We start from the raw sequence: 22,192 nt of genomic DNA on the forward strand, positions 1-22,192 counted from the left end.
CACAATCCCTGCCCTTACGCTGTTGAATCTTTAACACAGACAAATACTGTCACTGATTAAAGAGCTATTTTGAAGTTTAGAATATGGGTTAATCTAGCAATATTTCTTGCTTCTGACTTTACCAGTTAAAGGATAATTATTGCTGAAAAAATACTAGTCATTATGCACAAAAATAGATTTGTGAATATTGAAAGAAGAGACTTAAAAGAGTAAATTTTCAAGTTGACAGACATTTATCAGTAGCATTGCCAGATTTTATTTTCCATATAAACTTTTGTATGTGCACTACTATAACTGCTGGAAGTCTCTTGTATCAGAAATAATCATGTCTGTACAATGCAGAAGTCATACGTTAGCATGTGCTTGACTAAGACTCATTTTGGTTACACGGCTAAACAAGGAGTATTTTTAAAGCACCTATTTACTGCCTTAACCTGCTACAAGACGTTTTCAAACAGGCCTTTCTTTCTCTGTGCGAGGGATCACCAAGGGACAAGGAGAAGGCTGACCATTATTTCTTCCCATTCTGTGCACTAACATGTCACAGCAGCATGCAGAAGGGAATGGACTGGATCAAATAGTAAGCCTTATCTCTGTAGCTAAAGCAGTCCACGTACCCTATGGCCAAGCTTTTTGGAATCACAGATCCTAAGGAATAAATTGCATTTCAATTCAATTCCCCACTATCCTGATGGAGCTATTGACTATGCTATATCACAGTGTTTCCCAAAATGATAAACGTTTATGTTGGCTCAAGTAGAATTTAATGAAAACATATCAGTTACTGGTTTTATTTATGGAAATACCAAAAAGAATAATTGGTCCAATAACAGTGTATTTAACTGTCACCTGTCAGGCCACCTGTTGGAGTGTTATCATTTTACAAGCAAGTCAGCTTAAGCGAGTTGTTGGTGCTAGGTTTCTGCTCCTCAGAGCAGTGTTACCCCCTAGGAGCAGGCATAAGAGGGGGCACAGCAGTCTGTGCCTTGGATTTCCCACCGACATTTTATTTTCACATAGCTTTTAAAACAAAGCATAGGAAAACCATAAACTGTTTACTGTTTAATAGCAAACAACAGATTTTCTAAATCAAATCAATCAGGGGACACAAAATCTGTTCCCTGAGGTTGGAATGACATTCCAAGGACATGTAACCCCCCCTTCCAGGGAGCCCTGCGACTTAGGTAAAACTTCTCCAAATTTCTCAGAATTAGAACAAAACTTCTAGCAGAACTCTTTGGGCTTGCACACATGAACGTGGCACCATTGCTTCATAGCAAAAGGAAGGTCCAGATTAATTCCAACATACACCTTCTCTTCCACCAAAGCACTGCAGCAACACTTCGGCTGAGCTTGCTGACGAGTGAAGCACAGTTCCATGAAGTGGTCCAGGCACAGATTTAAACACAGAGGTATATTTTTGAAAGCCTTTTATCTACAAAACCGAGGCAGTCTATATTTCTACAGTCTTTGCAGCTGAGGTGGCTGTACATGCCATTCAGTGTTCATGGAAGGGGGAAAAATGTTTAAAAAAATCGGTCTTTAATTAGAACCAGGAACAGGTTTGTGCTTTGCAAGCGTCATTATCAATACTAACGTGACTAAGGTTATCATTACAAAACGTGATTGCCATGGAAAAATTCCACATTGTGCAATGCTGAAGAGCCTGGGGGTATTATCTAGGTCAGTAGAACAGAGATTGGAACAAGCTCTCCATGGCAAGAGTCATCTTTCATTGTAGCAGCACCATCAGCACTAAGGTCTTAACCAAAACCTGGCATTCCTATTACAACCACAAGCGGTACCGAACGTCACCGATAGGACATTCGTGAAACTCTGGAAACATCTACAGTTACCTTGGGAATTAATTAGAACTAAATTAATTCTAAACTTGCTAGTAGTTTCTGTTGATTAGGTATAAGAACTCTCCATACAATATTCAGAATATAGATCATATTATGCCCCAGTATGTTACTTATTTCCATTACTAAGGTAATGTTCCACAGCTCAGAGGCAAACACTTTGCAACCACAAGTTACTTCCTTTAAGTTCTTATTTTCCAAAACAGCTCCACACAGTAAATTCAGTGGATTTCTAAAGACAGCCTATTTATGCTATGATATAATTTTCTCTGCAAGTAAATAAATCTCTCAGAGGTAGTGATGCACTACAATGATCCCTTTTTCACAGCACCAGTGACATTTGCCCTTTATCCCTGTTACATGCTCAGCCACGTCCTTGTTTTACTACCACTATAGATGCTGCTGCACCTGTGCTAAAACATAATGACAAATATCTGTATTTCCAAATATGTAACAATACTATGTTGTCGTGTTTTTTTTTTTTCTTGAAGTATTTTGCTATTCCTTTATTTACTGGAAAAATGTATTTGCATTTCTAAATTAAAACTTAGATGCTACCTTGGAGCCTAAGATTACATGGAAAATATAAATAGATTACAAATTACTAAATTTAAAAAAAAATTTTGAAAAGCCAATTTACCATCATGATGAATTGCAAAATTTCAACCACCGAAGCCAGTAGATTTTATGCTGAACTAGGAAAAATGCTGTTGTCCACATGTGAATTATTTAAGCAAAATATTTGCTCTACTTTTAGTTACCCAGAAAAGCCTTTCAGGCATTAAGCACAGAAATACATACCACTACTACATTGGAAGACTATTCATGTGTGTATTCTCAGTGCATTTGAAGATAAACCCCATTTTCTAAATAACTCCTGCATGTGTGTTTTTAAATGCTTAAGAGGCACCGTAGAGTATTACTGAAGTATTTTCCAGAAACAGGCTTCAGTGCTTTTCAGCCAGCTAAGCTAAAATGCTTTAATCTCTAAAAGGACTGATGTGAAAGTGATCCTTTTAAAAAATTATTTGGATAAATGAAAGCATTTGGTGAATCTCAATTTGAACTGAAAAAAATCCTGTTGACCACTGCACACCAGCATTACTTTGTGCAGTCAAATCAATAAATATTAGCCTTAATAGGACCACTATAGAAAGAAACTGCATATTTTTAAGATAAGGTTAAGTTTAAATTGTCTCAAAATTCTTTTTTTTCCCCTATTCTACCAACACAAAACTAACTGTATTCAATTGTAGACTGAAATGTCATCTTTACTCAGGATACTTTTTTAAAATTCAACTCCTTTTAATAACAGAAACACTTACTCTGTAAATAAAATTGTTACTACCATCAGACTCTAACAACATAGCAGATAGGTTTCTGAAAAAAAATCAAAACTCAGTCTAGCACATAGCAAAAAACCGCACATAATTTGGAACTTACTCCATTAAAGCATCCCACCTTCAATCTTTCCTGTGAAAAGAACATGTGACATCGAAGGGGCAGAATGCTATCCCAGATACAACACACACTTGTTTATAATACTGCTATTACTAAAGCTTCAGAAAAGGAACCAGAAGGTCTCTAACAGACATGGAGCCAAAGAGAAGGTATATGTTCCTGAAGGAAACACTGATCTGATGTACATGCCGTGGAAATCTGTTTCCAGGTATGCAAAGCCCATTCATTAATTTATTTTTATTTTTTTCTGAGGGTCCATCCTCTATTCTTTGTTGTTTCTTGACAAGTCCTGCATCGTCCCCTAGCTGCTAAAGGCATTTCCAGCATCTACCTCCCTCTTGGCTATTTCCAGTTAGCCTTTTACCCTCAACCTGTGTTAATGCTCCCTCTCCAGACAGGCTCCTCTTCCACCAGCAGTAATCCTGTCTCAGGCACCTTCAACCAGAGACTTGACCCAAAACTAGATCTGTCATACTAACCGTCTTCAGGTCAATAGGAATAACTAGTTTTCTTTTAGACTTTCACAAAAATCTATACAAAGCTCAGCCAAAGGGGGAAAAAAAAAAAAAGCTTTCATGCTCTATAATCTGCAGTATGCTATGCTAAAATACATACTGTAATCATTCAAATTCCAAGGATATTGCTATTGAGCATATAGATATTTTCCTTGTGACACTGCATAAATAACCATGAAAAGAATCAAAAGATAATTGCCATAATTAAATGCATACTTTTGTATGGTCTGTCATTTCAGAATATGCCTTGACGGACCAGAACTCTTGACTTTACCTGCCAGTCCACAATGAACTACAGCAACAGTAAAAAGCTGTGAGTATTGTAGAAATGAAATACACTTGACTTCTACGTGCAACAAACTAGCAGCACTTACTTGTAGAAAACAAACAAGCAAGGAAAACAACTCAATTCAATCACGCAGACTGAGGGTAGCACCATTACATCAGATCTGTCACCAAGGTAGATAATTTAAGGGCTAACTATAAAGAATCACATAAAGCCTTTATTCTTCAAGAACCACAAGCTAAACATGTTGGCTGCAGGCAGACTTAAAAGCTCAAAACACATACATTAAAAAATATATTATGATTCAGAAGTAACACAATAATATTGTAGTAGTTACAGTTAAGCAGGTATTTAGTTTTTGTCTACAGCTCTTTTCTACTTCTTCATAAGCAGCCTTAGTATTTTGTTTTCTCATGAAAAATATGCTATTTGGCAGAAAGTGTTCCACCTCCTCTGCACAGTACCTAGTATGTAAAAAAATAACATATTCATTATATTAATGCTCACCTGCTGTGATGTCATCATCAACCAGATCATGCTCCTCTTCCTGAACTTTTGCTTCTGTTCCCAATGAATCTGGGCTTGCACTACCAGTTTGAATGGCTTCCGTGGTTACTCCAGCTGAAATAAACAACCAAAAACACCCACAAAGTCAGTGATTTTGGTACATAAGATCCTTAGATCAGGAAAAAAAAAAGTAATTATCTTTTGATATTCTGAATCATGCAATGTGACTCTATGAAACATAGATAAAATAAAGAGCAACTATTTTCTGGTTTCCCTTCATACTGTATGCAGACTTTTCACAAACCTCTCCTTTAAAAATCTTTTCCACACTGTAAACATCTCTTCTATATTTTCTTCTATTTCTGCCATCTTCTAGCATCATTAAAAATATTAGATATACATATTACACGCTAACAACTTATTTAGCCACAAAATACAGAGTTCCAGCAGAACTTCTTTTACATCTCCTCTCAATACTTCATCTGTCTTCCAAAAAAAGTGCCATTTTTCCAGGCGAGCTTCGTAGTGTATTAATTCAGCTGACTCATTCCATGTCATTTCGGTTGGGATGCATCTGTTAGTTGCTATTAGAAACTACACAGTGAACACCAAATCATGCCACATAACACCACGCAATTAAAGTTATAATTCACCTGTTTATACTCTGCCCAGTTACAAACTTTAATTATTCCCTATATAAGCCTTACCACAATTCAATCAAGGCATTATCAAAAGAAGTGTTTTGTTAAGGGTAAAAAAAGTAGTCTCACAAATAGGCTTCCCAAAGAGCTTTAGGAAAGCTAAAAAGCAGACCGAGGGGGGAGGGGAAAAAAAAAAAAAAGCCCTCATAACATTTCTTTCCTCCCAATACATCCTCTGTGTCAGCTTATACTGTCAAAAATCTTATTATATGAAGCAATTGCTGCTTTACTGATTGCAGCATTACATTTGCAATCCACAGGGGCATTAAGTCCCCGTTAAAAAAAGGGCCATGGCCCTTTGTCAGCACCAACCAAATTTCAACAAGAAATTAAGTCTCTGCAAACAACCCTGCCTTGTGGAAGGCCAACAGCTCTTGCTGACCGACACAAGCACCAGCAATGGCTTGGCACTGGGCAGTGGCGAACTGCCCACTCTACCTGCTGCTGCTCCTCTTCTGCTTTTAGATCATCTTATGAAATCATTATTGTGCATTACTTCAGTTCTCGGTAGTTTTCATGCAATAATTTGCTAGTCTTCTCCAAACATATGAATACGATTGATAAATGGAAAGATGACGGCATCAAAGTAAATCACAAGGGGGGAAATCTCTGTCAGCTGTCTACAACAACATTTGTGAATCCACACCTGAAAGCCATTTAACTCTGGGTCATCTTGAAATCAGTTCAGAAACATTAACATTCTCATGGGTATTCAGATTTTACTTTTTTAAGTACTGTTTTTAAATACTAAGTATTCACAGCAAAGTACTTATACCTTGTGATAACACAGTTATTTTGTCTGACAGCAATTTCTTACTTATTCTGACATAACCTCTTTATAAAGAAACTAGTACCTTTTAAGAACTTTCTGAACGCCCTTCCCATTGTGTCAACACACATAAAAAACAGTGACAACAAATATACAACCAGACTGGAACACACTGCCAAATCAATAGTATATCACTTCATTAAGCATGCTGGCATGACTGCACAGAGATCACATGCAATTACAAATTGCACATGAACCTTATTCAGGACACTTTTAAAAATAAGGAGTTCATTGTTACGGTGCAGCTGTTGCAGCCCATGGGCATCTCTCTGTGGGGTCTTCACCAGCATCCACACAGACACCAGGATTCCAGCACCACTTCACCAAAATACTTTTTGATCTTCATCTTCAAGCACCAATTATTTTCTAACACTACTATTTATTTGTGCATACCCACTGGAGTCGGCCAGTGTCTTGAGGGGAAGAGAAAAAGTTATTTTTTAAGCACTGCTCTACATTTTGCATCATAGTTAGTACAAGGAGCTGCTAATCTCTGAAGGCATAGCAAGCACCTAGCTGTTCCCTAAATACCACTTCCATAGTCTAAAATTCTTTCTTTCCACACCCAGAGAAGGGTGAAGAGTTGACATGCCTTTTAAAAACTGTAGTATGAAGGCTCTGACTGATGAGCTTTCATCTCAGAGGGAGTATTTTCTGTGGTTGAACACCCAAGTTGGTAGAAGTCAAGAGTCTAGCAGTCCCTAAACAGTAAGTTTAGGCTGGGACAAAATTGAAAGCCTTTGATTTATTTAATTATTACCTCACCTCTTTCCCTGCTTTCTAGCCCTGAGTTGCTGAAAAGAGGCTGATTTTCCATATTAGAGGTGCTATACCTTTCTAAAGAGCTTAGCGAGACTAGTTGCAATGCAGCGGAAGGAAGGAAGTGCCTTTGCATGAGTTGATTTTAAGTACAGTGTATAAAAATTTAGAAAAGTTTATTAAAATTTTATATAATTAAAATAAAAATATCAGTAAAAATCTATTTAATCAGAACGATTAAACATTCCTCAAAAACCACTGAACAGGTAAAGCCAAACGGGGAGAAAAATAGCCATCACACAAAACTTGTCAGGCAATAAATTATCATTTCCTCTCAATGAAAATCCAGCAAGAAGGAACATGTATTCCTGGACACAAGTCTTTTCTACATAATTCACCAAAAATTACTCAGAAACATGTTTTAGAAGTGAAAAGATTATAAACCCCTGAATGTATTAGAAATAAGCCAGCTGACGTATTAGAAAAATATTGGAAGATTAAGTGAGATATACTTGTTTTAGAAACTTATGCCATTATTACAATTTACTATTTACTGCAGCATCCTAAACTCATTATTCATTTAATACATTAAAATGTTGCAGCACAAAATTATTCGCCTTACTTCTTTGTGCTCTTTTAAGTCAAACCTTGCACCAGTAAGATGATCAACCACATATATAAACAGCAACGTCTTTGGGGTCCAATCAAACTATGCTTACTCAATAAAAACTCTCATTTAAATCGATGGAAGTTTAATTAAGTTTTACTCAATTAATCTGGCTTTAAATAAAACTTTCTAACAGAAATATAAGTCTAGTAGAAATACATTCATAAAAGCTGACAACAGCATATTCGTTATTACATTATTATAGGACTTTTCATATTCATTTTGCTTTCCAGTGATAACACTGATTATTACTTGAAGCAGTTTAGAGACACACACAATTTAAGGATATCTGTTTAAATTTCTTTAATTTTGTGCTACCACATTTAAGATTTTCACTTAAAAAGAAACAGTAATTTGACACAAATGTTTACCTGAATGAACTGGGTTTTAGCAACATGGGAAGCAAGAGAAGTGCCTATACTTAATTTCTGTGCAGAATGTACTGAAAACAGATTTCTGCAGAGGCTGACCAGCACTGCCCGCATCCTGGCAGCCCATGACAGGCAGCCTGCCTGCCTCACATTAATTCACTCCACACCGCTCCGATCGATCCCGGGCAGCTCCCAGCCGCCCCGCACGGGCTGCCTGTCTGCTGGCTTCATCCGCATCCCACATGCACACAAAGGCCGGGGCAAGATAACCTTTTGCTTTCCATTAAAGCCATAGGAGCCATTTTTGTATCTGCAGTAACATCACATATTTAAAAATATATCTGTCCCTCCAGGGCTTGGTGGACAGACCCACCACCAAGAGCTTTCAGGCGTCCCACTGCACAGAGCCCTGAAATGATGCCTTCAGCATTTTAAGAAAACATTTACACTGACCAAGGTAAAATAAATAAAGAAATAAAATAGAAACGTAATATTCAGCAAAGAAATCCCTTTAAAAAGATAATTTAATTTGCAGAATCCGTTTGACACTGAAGATAGCCCTTGCTCTTCAAAATAAGCAGGCAGGAAAAGGCAGTAGCATGTTTCCCTTTTTGAACTTCACCTGAAAACACATCGTTGTGGCAAACGCCCCACAGACTATGCAGCATTTCAGAAACAACTGTATGCTGTGCAAATGAGGAGCAGATAAGGCTATGGCAAATATTTACACAGTCACATGACATAATCTTGGGAGATACAAGATGAAGCCTTGAAAGCTTAACTGTTTTCCTCCCTGTGGGAGCCTGAAAAATACCAACACCTGCAACATCTCTCATAGGTTTAATTCATAGCATCACTTATACATCCATTCCCATTTGATGGGGGGTCAACAAGCTGACATGCCAATTTTGGATTTGAAGGCCCAAATAAAACAAAGATTTATTGTTCCCCCTACAAGGTGCTATGAAACGAAGCCTAATGCGTCTGAACACCTGAACTGCAAATCGTGCGACACAGAAGCCATTCAGGCAGCTGTAAGCGAGCTGCTCAGAGCCGTGACAGTGTAAAGGGCCCGTTTGAGGTGGTCCCTGCAGCACAAGGTGGTGGCGTGCGGGCAGACCCACCAAAGAGAAAATAAGATCTGCTTGGCTTTCTCCCTGCTCCTCCACCCTGCCATCTACAGGGGGACAGTAATCTCTCTTGCATCAGTGAAAAGATTATTAAGAGATAATCAAGTCCCCTGAACACATTCTATCAAAACGCTGGGAGACGTGCCAGTTGCTTGATCTGTACAAGTAAGGTCATGTCCCAGAATTGCTATTGGATCTGAGCAGCAAATATACAAATGGGGAAAAGATTTCATCGCCGTTTGCTAGTACTACACGCTTGATTCATTCAAGAGCCAATTAAATGCATATGACAAAGTATCTTATATCAGCAGCAAGCTTCTATTAGTGATTACCACTTGTTTTAATTAAAACAAACCTGTTAATGTGCAAGAGAAGCACTGTTTCTACATCACACATATAAGAACTATTGCAGAGCAATAACATATGCTGGACACAAAAACATGCTGATAATAATTTATGCCGCTATATCAAGAGGCAAAATCGGGAGGAGTGGAGAATGAAGGAATCAAAGCAATATTTCTTCATCTTTCATATTTCTTCTCCTTACCTTTCTAGCATAAAACTATACTTTTCAGAAGTCCATTGCATCCATTTTGGCCATCCTAAATAATTCTTATCCCCTTCAATTCCTCCCTAGACCTTTAAAAAACATGTCATTTTTAAATTATGTCTTACAATGTTACTAATATATACACTTTGCTCTTTACCCACAACAGCAACATTTGTAGCTCCTTCTTTTGTTTCTCCTTTCTGATACCCTAATTATTACTCTTCTTCAGAGTGCCAGCATTTTGGTGTACGTTCATACAGACGATAACACTATTAAATGCCTTCTCAGTCCTGTCATTCATAGTTTGCAAAACTGTTAGCATAAAAAATTAATTCCAATTTGCTAGTCATAACCTGTTTTGCTTTCACAATATTGAACATTTACATTCAAGTCATTCATTCAGCCATGCTTAGCTGATCTATTTTATATTTTCTTCCTGTGTCTTAAAACTTTCTTTTGCTGATAGATAAGCACATCCTAATTTAGTGTGAAAACAAATTGTATGCTTTGATTTCCTAATGACTAGCAGAGGCCAAAATACCGTATACATACTTGAATTAAATGCATACAAAATACTCAAGTTTTTTCTTAAATGAGTCAGTCCCTGACTATTGCTATAAAAATGCATGCCATGCTTCTAACCTGAACACAAACATTAAGCACAAGAGGCAGAACAAAATATTATGCTTCCAACTGACACAAATGTAAAATAGAACAGCATACTCTTCTCTAAAACTTTCAAATGTAATTGTTTAAGTAATGAGCAGTACTGGAAATAGCAAATTATTGAAACTAATATGAATTACTGGTTGTTTTCAAGTATATTAAAAAGAAATTCCTTTTTCGGAAACAGTCAACTGGCTGAAGAAAGCACTGCAGAGTGGTTTATGTACACTTCACCAAGACAATTATGTCCATAACTTCGCATCCAACAAGGTCATTCAGTATCATTCCAGAGAAAAGAAATTAGTAATCATCAACAGTTTCTATAGCAGCTGCTCCTCAGAGTAACGGGCAACTATAGCTGTATTCTACAAACTGACCTCATAAGGAGATCAATTAAAAAATACATCCTAACATACAAAATGGCACAAACATCTATCCGTATGAATCAAGGCTCTTTCACATGTACATACAATATACTTTCACTTCCTATTCACAGCTTGGCTGCACGTCTAACTGTGCAACAACATCCCAGTAATAAGGCAAAAGCTACATAGTTGAAGGCTGTAATTAGCAACAGCTTAGTCTTAACAACAAATTCTCAACATCACTTTAAAGTACTGTGTTCCATGTAATTTATGCATTCAATTTAGATTTAATAAGATTATTACACATCTCTCAAAAATCAATTGGTATTTAATATAGATCTTTCTCTGAATAGAAACTACATTCTTCAGTGGAAAAAGAATCTCATTTTAAGAAAGATGAGCACGTATGACTTAAAAGAAAACAAACATTCTCATTCATGAAGATATAAATTTTTACTGGTGTATTATATACGGCAGATATATCTGGACATTATTCTGTAAGGCAAGTTTCCAGATGGATAATTGAATGGGGTATCTTATGATGCTCACAGATCTTCCAAGAATATATTCTTAAGAGTCTGTACAACCTCTGCTTTAATAACAACGTATAAAATGTAAATAGGTATTTTGGAGAAAAATGCAACAGATTAGATAGTGGTCAGTAGCTATTTAATTTATTTGGAGAATAATCTTTACCCAATATCTCCTTGCGGCACTTGGTAACCAATGGCTTTGAACACCCAACTGGGTTGGAGTTGCATCAAATATTTAACAGACCCTGATGGACATATGCTGCACAACCCTGTATTAGCTCCTTTCAGAATCCTTTCATACTCTTGGGATGCCTAAGGATCCCCTTATAACAATTCCTATAATCTAATTATACATTCTTTGAAAAGGAACATCAGTGGTTTACCACCAGTACCTTGTAATTTTATCAGCCCTTTTTATAGCAGATTTCTTTCCTGAAAACTCCAAACTACAGCCTAGCCTCTCAGCAGCAGGGACAGCCTTTGCAAAAGACACTCCCATTCCAATGAGATGAAGTGTTCAATTTACTTCATCAGCATTAGTGACCTTATGTGATTTCATGATTGTGAAATTACTTTGAAAAGTTCAAGAAACTTTTCTATATAACCAGATTTTTCCCCTAGAATTTTCCCCTAGATTGGTAGCATTGTTCATAATTTCATGTACAAAATGCCTTTTTTTCTTTTATCTAGCAACCAAGTTATTTTCAGGTTTAACACAGCATTACTTACGTGATATAACGCTGTCAATGTACTGTGGTAAATAAGGAGCCCACGCATCAATGGTTTCCTTCCGACCTGCCTGCTCGATTCTTCTCAGTTCTGCTAGCAATAAGGCCTGGGCAGCTTCTCTTACCTGTAAAGCCAACAGGAATATTGTACAAACTCAAACATTTGTCAGTATGATTTCAATATAATTTAGCAAGAATGAAAGAAAAAATACCTGCAAAAAAGTAAACTACACTTTTAGAAGACCTTCATTTTCTCCCACCCCTCTCCACCGTAAACACAGAAGCAAAATAACCACGAATAGGACATGCCCAGGACACAGCGAAGATGTGCTGCCTCACAAGAAAACTAGGGGATGAACGTCACAACTCAGTCCCTGGCATGAATGCAGTGCATAAGCCAAACAACTGTCCCACCTCCTCCCGGCCTCCATGGAATGCTTTTCTCAGCACAGACAGCAAGAATGACTGAGGCTGTCTCCCATCCCATAAAGTGAATGGGAAGACAGGTTTCTCACTCAAGGAAATAAGGCTGAACCTTATGTTTGTGCTGATGCATTGAAAGGCCACCAAAATTCTAGTTTTCTGGAAGCAATTTGTGATCACCCCTCTCTACAGTATTTCCAAAGCTGGGTCCAAAGTTCCAAATGTGCAATGAATAAAGTCTTCTAAATGTCATGAATGTTGCAATATAAAAGCAAAACAAACAAAAAAACCACTTAAAAATATTTTTTCACATTATATTTACTCATTTACTACATATTACAGAAGACTGAGCAATGAAAGCAGAGGAAAAAATACATAAAAAGTTCCCCAAAGTTTAAAAAAAAAACAAACCAGAGTTTTTACACCAATAAATACAAAATACTATCTTGTACTACTTGTCCCCCATTAATATCCCTTGTTCCACCTGAAGAGTTCATAAATGCACAATCATAAATACACACATTATTTTTGGTCTAAAAGAGTTAACACACACATGATTTGATCAAGGTAAAATAAAAAATTGTGGACAGAATATAAATACATTAACCTGACACCTTAGGATATCCAGTTAACTGGACTTCTGTTGCTTACAAATTTTAATGAGTTTCAAAGTAATTACCCTCTCAGGAAACCACCTCACAGTATATCCTATCTAGCAAAAGAACAGGCAATCAGGTAGCAAAAAAACATATTCCCAATTAAGTTACAGGACCGCTGAGGACCTACAGTCTACAACCCAGCTCTGTCATTCCTTTCCCACTTGGAAAGCTGCACAGTCAACAAATTTTTTGCCACACCAGCACAGGTGTAGTGTTAAGGCCCACTAGTCATTTATCAAACAGTTGGGTGACAAACCATTTACTGGCTACTGTATACATGCTCCAAAAAATAGAGCAACTCAGCAGTCTCTTGAAAAATATAGAGTAGGGTTTTTTTAATCCTAATAAGATTCTTAATGATATCATGAAAGTTTTTAATCGAATAATTTCTTTTAAAAAAAACCATATGTACAGTGTCCAGAAGGTTAAATAAATAAATATATATACACACATGCGATCACTTTACTCCACATTTTGACAGGTTAACTGGAAAATTAACTTACTGAATCTGAAATAAATAACAACCGTGGGAACTTGTGTCAGAAAAAGAATTCTTTTTTTTATATCAAGGGAAAACGTGATCAGTAAAAGACAACATAAAGACCAAAAAACCTAGCAGTACAAAATTACTACTGAAATCACCTCCAAGCATCGATCCTGCCACCTGCGAGCCAGCATCTCCAGAAGAGGAGGTCTGAATTTATCCAGTCCCAACAGGTCAGGGAGCATTACACAGTGCATAGCAGCGAGCTGGCTCCACCCTGTTAAAACACATCACAACAGGAAGGTAAACATAATAAACACCGAAGCAAGTTTAAATTCAAAATGCCATCAAGTAAATTTACATTGGCCCCTGGCCTGGTACACAGTAGATCTTCAGGAGAAGGTGGGACAAAGAGGGAGAGGAAAAAAACCAATAGAACCACTTCTGCAGCAGAACAACAGAATTGTTTCTTCTGCTGTGGGAACCTGGGGCTCACCCCATCATGGGCTGCACCCTGTCTTTACTGATCCCAGCTGACCTCAAGGCAGGTTGTACAGTGCATGTGCTTTCTGTGTCAGACAGGAATGAGCTCTTCCAGGCATAAATCACGCCTTGTGAACTAGGTGGTGAGATCTTTTAAACACATGCAAGGGTCAAACGAGATATCAGCAGAAGACTGCCTCAAATCAGTCCTAATCAAACATAAACATCCCTCTTCCTCCCCAGCCCCTCTCAAAAAGACTTCAGTGTCTAGTCACATGCTTGGATTTTAAACTTGCAGCCTCAAGAATATACTCAACATACGTACAAAACAAAAAAGAAGTCCCTAAAATATTATGGCCAATTTTTTGCAAAAGCATAAGCCGTAGTTCTGAGTTCAAGATTTAGAAGCCCTATTCAAACTATAATTAGCATTACTTATCGTGATATTTTATGTCCTACATGCAAGTGTGATTTAATTCAATTACAGAAAACTTAGCATATGAATTACCACTAGAAAGAGTACATAGAATATTCTGTCCCGTTTTAAAAGGTATGCAAATATGTGTAAGTGCATGTTTGTCTGCTATCCTTATCTTTCCATCTAAATCTTACTTCAACATGCTTACCTCAGGTGCATTCATACTGCAAGCCTGCAACGTTACATAGTTAAAACCAGCAAAGATAAGCGTTATCAAGCTCAAACAACATAGCCTTTAAAAATGCTTGTAAAGTACTCTATGCAAAATACTATTCTAGTATTATGCTCTACATTGACTTGAGAAACTGGAGAAATACTTCAGATGAGCATACAGATCTATATTTTTAGATTGTCACCAATACTGAGCACAAAAATCTAAATATTTTAACTAATAAAGCTCTTCATGGTGCTACAAGAAAAGAAATCATTATGTCAATTTTCCTTAAAGAAAAATGGATTTAAAAGAGGAATTTCCAATTAAAGAGAGCTCTGTTTCTAATACTTGAGATGCATGAAAGTAGGAATTTATAGCTTAGTAATAAGGGCATAAAAATTCTGATTTAAAGCAACTTGTTGACAGGGATAAAAGGGGTTTTTGTTTGTTTGTTGTGCCAATCTTTTTGGCAGAAAGACATTCTTCATAATGTGGATAAATATTTACTAGAAAAAATAATCCCCAACACAAACCCCAAGTATTTTAAATAAACACTAAGTTTTCACGAGCACCAAAAATAAAATTTAAATGACATGAAACTGATTTTGTTTGTTTCACTTTAAAGGAGCATTAAATTTGTGGTCCTTCAATTTGTAACGTGGACTACAGAGCGCTGGTGCTCATTCACCTCGGGAGCACAAGACCTATCCCATGCTCATCCCAGCAGGTCTCTCTGAAGCTCTAGATGGGGCTGACCCTTCGTACTGAGAAGCGGCACTCACACTCGCAGCCGAGAGATGGGACACAGCACCCGCATGGAACACACCACATGTGTTGCGGCTTCTCTCCTTCATATACTACCAAAGGGTAAAGGCATATGTATTTTCCCTACTTAAAAAAGGGCTGAGATTTTTTGTCAAAAGACAACAGCAAACCCAAACAAGATCCGAAATACCATCTTTGATACACTAGTTGAGAACTGAACTTACAGACAGTCCAAGACACACAAACAGGATCTGCTTACCCTCTACCAGCATTAATGGCAAAATATACAAAAACCCTCATTGCCTGTCTTTTACAAGGAAAAATTCCTACGCAGATCAAATTAAAGTCATGTCATAACAATGATAAGGGACATTAGTTGAAAGTAAAAGACAAATAGATAGAAAAGTGAGAAAAGAATACCTTCATTGACTAAGAAACAGGTATGTAAAGTAGGAGCAGTGTCAGAGCCAGAGTGACCAGCTTCAGTGCTAGAAGAAACAGCAGGAGCAACTTGCAGAGGAAAGAAGAAATAAAGAGAAAAAAAAATAGGAAAGTGAGGAGAGCAGCTTCTGAAAAACAGATTAGTATCACTGAAGAATGAAAAACAAAACTGGAAGAAACTGTGATAATATTCAACTTAAAAAAAACTCTAGGTTTTACAAGAAGTGCAATGCCAGTGAGAGGAAGACATGCAACTGCAGAGAAACACAGATACACTAACAGAAACTTGCATGTTTTGAAAAGACAAAAGTACCTGTAAATAAAGCAATTACAAACATGTCTTTAGATACTACATTTGGTTTGACAGCACAGTTGACTATGAATTTTAAAAACAGGAGTTTTGCTGCTGCTTCTTGTGCTTTTCCCATATTTAGATAGATTTGGAATTTGTACTACTCATTAAAAACCCCTAGAAATAACCCCTTTTAAACCTGGGCTGCCCCATCTGTCACTCTAAAATGTCACAGAATGTATTACTGATGGTTAGTTTTAATATAGGTTCATTTCAAATGTGTCTCCATTCAAATAATTTTAAGCCTATACCAAAGAAAGGACTAAAAATCTAAAGCAGAAGCGTGCAGAGCTTACAGAGTAAGACTACAGGCAAGCCAACTACAGAAGAGCACAGTTCGAGCATGTTACTCAAAACAGTATCTGTGACATTTACTTTGTAAACTCCATCATTTCTTGGTGCAAATGTAATTTAAAAGCAGTTCTAAACATTGTACTTCCACCAATGCTTCACGACTTAGTATTATCACATGAAAAGATGCGCAGACCTTATGGCATACACATGCTACAACCCGAGGTCAATGTGGAGATTTAGAGGTCACTATCTGACACTTCCTTCCTATAGAGAAATTACCATATGTCATGCACAAGCATCTTCAAATTAATCCTCCTCTCTTATTCCGTTGCAGAACAACAATGGGTTCAAGCTCCTGAACCGATTAAGCATTGTCTTCTGAATGGTCTGTTTGCTTTTCATGCAGTGAACTTCTTTTGTCACCGTGGGACATCTGCATCAAAACTACTTTTTCCATACTTTTCACACAAATGCATCATGATGGCACGTGTACAGTGACAGGATGACTAGCGTAAATCACTTCATGGCAGCAAAACCTAGTTTCAGTAGGTGTATAAAAAAAGCTATTCATTTTACGAAAAAGACTGTAAAAAAACCCCACAAAACCACCCCATACCGAAACTTAAGTCTTACTCTGAAGCTTCTTTTTTGCCTTATTTTGTTGTAGTTGTTCGCTCTCCTCCAACATCAGTAATTACAACAATGACTGTAATGGACCAGTGGCCGAGTAGCACAGAGCTGTGCTCATCTCAGGACAAATACAGGTCAAATTGATGGAAATCAAACATGTCATAAAATGCATTAATTGTATCTCTAACTGATTTTTAAGAATAATAGCGCTAGAAATATAGGAGTAGCAAGAAACTGCAAGCAGCATACAATTGGATGTAAAGATAAGACATTGAGGAAACTTATGACCCAAGAGTACCACTTAGAAACAAAATAATTTTCCCCCAAGAGCATGTGAGACATGCCACCAGACACAGAAAGAGATAACAATTTAGGAACAGGAGTATTTTTCTCTATTTTTGACAGCACACAGAATTTCATTTTTGTCAATTGTTTCTCATGAAGTTACAAATTTTTCCACTGGGTAACTAAAGTATGTCTATCCCCAAAATTGGCAAAGCTCTTTCAAAGGGGAAAAAAAAAAAAAAAAAAATCACATAGTTGTCTTTCAGGAAAGAAAAATCATAATAGAACTATATCTTTAAAACCAAGACACAGACACAGATCTTCTCTGTGACGAATATGTTTTTTCCTCACATTGAACTTGCCATATAGACACCATCTCTGAGAAATCCTGATCTTTCAAATAATTATCTTTCAAAGAAGGGAAAAAAACCAACCAACCAACCACCCACCAAAAAAACAAAATCAAAAAAGCCCCACATGTCGAGACAAGAGCCCCAATTTTTTTTAATTCTGTTTTCTGTTACTGACTGCTACTTCTCTATTTATGTAGCATATGTTTCATGATCATGAAAAAAGCTTGACCAATACCACTCCTGAAACTGATTTTCCCTTTCCAAAGATCTCAGTAAGTTAATATTTACATTTAGGAAAAGAATAAATACACACAAATGTTGCTGATGGGCAAATTTCCTCCTCAGACACAAACATCCCCCTTTTTTGCATCTGACTGAAAAAAATCAAACAGTTGATGTATAAGTTTCCTGCTGTGCTTACTAGCTCTCTAATACAAGAGCAGTTCCACAGTTAAATATTTTTTAAAGATGTCCATATATCTTTAATGTACATCTTTAAAGATTGTACACTGCGGTAAATACCACAATGACAAAGTATTTGTATTCTGCAAAATGCAATGATTTTATATACTGCAAGTTTCTCTGTATTCATATAGCTTGAAAAGACAGAGTTTTAATAGTTAACAGGTAAAAGTTAAAAATAAGACATAATTGCCATTCTCAAAGTAAATTTTAATAAGTCCTGAGGGCTATATGCTTTATAGATTATTAAATAAAAAACCCAACAAACACATTACGGAAAAAAAGAAAAACCTTTCCTCTTTTGCCCTACAGTATATGCATGCAGCTAGGCTCACATCCACAAAAATCCCAAAGAACTGTAAGAAGAGCAATGATGTGTACACCTTTCCTCCTTGTTTTATCATACAGCAAAACATGTATGACAAAGGTTACGCATATACATTCCCCTCAAGCCATAAACAGCCTTCAACTGGTCCCAAGGGGATTTTATTCCCGTTATCCCAGTGGGTAAATCCCGCCCCTCCTCTTTTGGGCACCACAGCCGTACTGCGCTGCCTTCGGTCCCCACGAGCCCGCACCAGCTGCCGCCCCAAGAGTCGCCCCACACTCTTCCCAACAGTTCACTTGCTCCTTAGTTCTGAGCTCAAGTCAGAACTGGCCACATCACAGGGTGGTTTACATTTACTGTATTTCTGGCATTAAGAAGAGTAGCTCACTTGCCCCATCAAACAGCAGCTCTAATTTAAAGAGCAAACAGGAAGGTGCCTCCTCCTCCTCCTCTATCTCTCCAGTCCCCAGCAGGACTGTTTCTGTGTGCTCCTGCTGCCTGGAGGAATATCTAGTCCCTGCTCCACTCTACTCCTGTAGAAAAGTCATGTCTAATCTTGTGCACCTCCTTCTTTTACATCACATGTTGTTTTACTTCCTGTACTTAACCATTGTACTTATGAAAGGAAAGATAAAATGCAGGCTATTAAAAGATCCTTCAGTATCATCCACTGCCATCTTTCATAACTGCAAGTGATGAAAATAGCAACAGCAGTAGAAGTAGTGTTAAAATAATTTCTTCCTCCTCCTTAAAAAGGAGAGGAAATGTATACATACTACTTAGATGTGTTTACCTTTATGCTTTAGTTTATAACATACATAAACATTTTTGTATTAGTCTGTATAGGCTGTAGCTACAGACTTTAAGCCTCTTACTATCACCTCAACACCAATATGTTTGGGACCACTTAAAATACGCAGAAATTCATTGTCAGGGAATGACTTTGTGACAGTAACAGCATCTTATATTGGTTCTTAGAAAGGTCTTAGTCATTAAAATTTTTGTCTAGAATATTACACTACTTTTTCGTCCCACATAGAAGCTATCAAATCACTTGATAGTAAGGTGGTAACTTCAGTGTCAAGAGCTGAAATGACATATCAAATTGTTCCAAAGCAAGTGATATTTACCTTGCTTAATTTGTCCTTGGGCTGCATGACTTGAAATTGAAGGGGGTGCCTTCACTTTTGACATCTCAGGAGTACCTGGCCTAGGTGGCCTAAACACAAAATATACATGAAAGGGGGGAAAAAGGAGCATAGTGGAAGGGCGAGGGAGAACGGGGGAAAAAAAAAAAAAAAAAAAAGAGAGATTATTTGCTAAAGATACTGTGACTAAACAAACTTTAAAAGCAACCCTATAAAAACCAGTCAGTTTGACAGAAAAAAAAAAAATCTCTCATTTACATTTCCTAGGTAAGCTTATTTTTTGGTAATAAAAAGTTCATCTGTATGTTTTGATTTATGTTTTGACCTACTCATTATAAAAACTCTTTAAAACCAATAAGCACTAAAAAGGAGGACAGAAATAGCCTCTCAGACCTACCAGCACATATATTAATACAACTCCATGTCCTATTAACATTGTAAGTTACGTAACTCCATTCAAAGCAATATCGTTATCTTGGTGTAAAAAAAACCCCACAAACAAAACACCTACATTCAAGAAAAAAAATTACACTCAGTTCCATCTAGGTACCAAAGGTTTTCATAGCCATTTAATACATCAAACCCCACAGTAAAATGAAACAAAATGAAATGCTGTATTAAAATAGAGACTCTGAAAGAAAGTTATCACAAGTTCAAGTGAGTATTTGCCATACCTTGTTGGACCTTTCTTCATGTGGTCTCCGATAAAAGTTGCATTGGTCATACTCATCAGTGTGTTGGCCAGTGAGATAACAGACAGGAGATGCTGAGTGGTGACAGCACGTGATACACCGTACGTCCCCTTTCCAAGCCCTTCTGTAATGGACATTTTCCTTCCTAACTCCACACTATCATACGATGGTTTGCCTACAGGCTGATTATAGCCAGGAAGCATCAGAGACATGTGGCCTCCTCTAGACAGGAGGCCAAAGGACACTGAACAGTGTGGCTTAAGCATCCCAAGACGATCAAGGCAAAGCTCATCTAGAACAGAATTCAGGCCCCAGGCATGAAGACAGGACATAAAAAGCTTTGCTGTGTCCATGGTTAGATTATATTCTAATAAAGTTAATGGTTTAGATTTGCTAGAGCGATATTCTGGGTCACCGTCTTCTCTTCTCTGTCTTATCGATTCTTCATCCTCATCTTCATCATCAAGAAGATGCTCTTTTATATTCTCTTTGATTGTTTCCTTGACCTGCTGGAAGAGGACGGCTGCTCGTTTGCCAGTCAAAAAGGAGCCTCCTTTGTCAGACCCGCCAGAGGCTTTCTGTAAATTCTCTGGAGAAATGAGTGCAGTGTTGGGTCTGGAGGCCTCCTCAGTCAGTAGCTGAATGATCAGGGCTTCTACGTCAAAGAAGAGCACATGTATATCTGGATCTGTTAAGTTAGTCTTTATAGCTTGAACCATCAGGGAGTTATGTGAATATTTAGGTAAATTCCCCTGAACAAAGGAAAAAAATAAAAAAAAAAAATTTCATTTGGATTACTTTCTTAACACTTTTCACAAAGTTAATTCACAAATTAAAGAAGCTGTGGATGATCAAAATTTGAAAACTCCCATGGGTATAAAACATGTTATGATAAATATTATAAAAATATCAGTGAAGAATTTTACAGCACTTTTCACAGTGTCAGGAATGTCAGACTTGTGATCAAGTGTTACACACCTAAAATACAGAAATTTCACTTGCAGAAGTTTATCAGATAAATAGAACTCTCTAAGACAGAAGTTCACATTTCTTTCTCATGAATTCCAAAAGATAATAGTTATACTCCAACAAACAATAAGATTTCAATATTTTGTTCTTAAACTTAAAACACATTAAATATTTCCTATTTGGATACTGAAGTATAGCATCAATTTATGCCATTGAAAATAAGCTACTAATAAATTCGTCCAGATATGCATTATGTGTGTCACTTGTTCATTCCACTAAAGTCCCTCTACTTCCTCCTTCCCTTCCTCCCGGGGTGGGGGGGGGGAGAAAATAAAATTAAAATGCTATGGGATAAAAGCTGAAAAAAATCAAAGGACATTGGATGGAAGAACATTAACAGAAGTTTTTAAGCATTGTGAGAACTTTATTCTCTCCATAACCAACACAAAATTATGCTCAAGTACTTAGTTTCCTCAAACAGGCAAAAAAGAGAATCTTTTAACAGAAATAAACCCTGTTCAAATTAAGTAAAATATTATTTCTCCTCTTTTACAATTTAATTAACAGCTTGAAAGACACAAGGTTGAATATTCATGTTAGATGCACAGAATTACAAAGTCATAGCAAGAAAAACCTACAGGAGAAGCAGTGACTAAGTTTGGTGATGAAGAAGCATTCTTGATGCTTGTGCTAGTCACTGCAGAACTTAAACCCTGTGCTCAGTTGACAGCCAAGTCTAAGGGAATACACAAAAATAATTACCCTACACAAGTCTAAGAATGGCTGCAGGAGGAATGGTACTTTTTCCCCAAAACTGATATAGGCCGAATGGTTTGTTCAGAAAACATCAACCTTTACTGAA

At 37.1% G+C, this 22,192-nt stretch overlaps 2 protein-coding genes across 11 annotated transcripts in view; one reads left to right on the forward strand and one right to left on the reverse strand.

Annotated features, from left to right (window-relative positions):
• Positions 1 to 22,192, forward strand: part of TXNL1 (thioredoxin like 1) — a 184,971-nt gene that overhangs the window by 103,160 nt on the left and 59,619 nt on the right. The window lies entirely within an intron of this gene.
• The window catches only part of WDR7 (WD repeat domain 7), a 151,109-nt gene that overhangs the window by 89,252 nt on the left and 39,665 nt on the right, over positions 1 to 22,192 (reverse strand). For 8 of the 10 annotated variants that reach the window (XM_069774991.1, XM_069774989.1, XM_069774986.1 and 5 more), the window contains 6 exons: positions 20,344 to 21,113; positions 19,652 to 19,740; positions 15,797 to 15,886; positions 13,655 to 13,773; positions 11,932 to 12,055; positions 4,632 to 4,745 (listed from right to left, as the gene is read on the reverse strand). In XM_069774991.1, coding sequence (XP_069631092.1) covers positions 4,632 to 4,745; positions 11,932 to 12,055; positions 13,655 to 13,773; positions 15,797 to 15,886; positions 19,652 to 19,740; positions 20,344 to 21,113 — 1,306 coding nt within the window. The remainder of the gene's footprint in view (positions 1 to 4,631; positions 4,746 to 11,931; positions 12,056 to 13,654; positions 13,774 to 15,796; positions 15,887 to 19,651; positions 19,741 to 20,343; positions 21,114 to 22,192) is intronic. The other 2 variants (XM_069774985.1, XM_069774992.1) reach the window with 1 other exon arrangement.

The sequence above is a fragment of the Haliaeetus albicilla genome, chromosome W, assembly GCF_947461875.1.
Source record: "Haliaeetus albicilla chromosome W, bHalAlb1.1, whole genome shotgun sequence".
NCBI lineage: Eukaryota > Metazoa > Chordata > Aves > Accipitriformes > Accipitridae > Haliaeetus > Haliaeetus albicilla.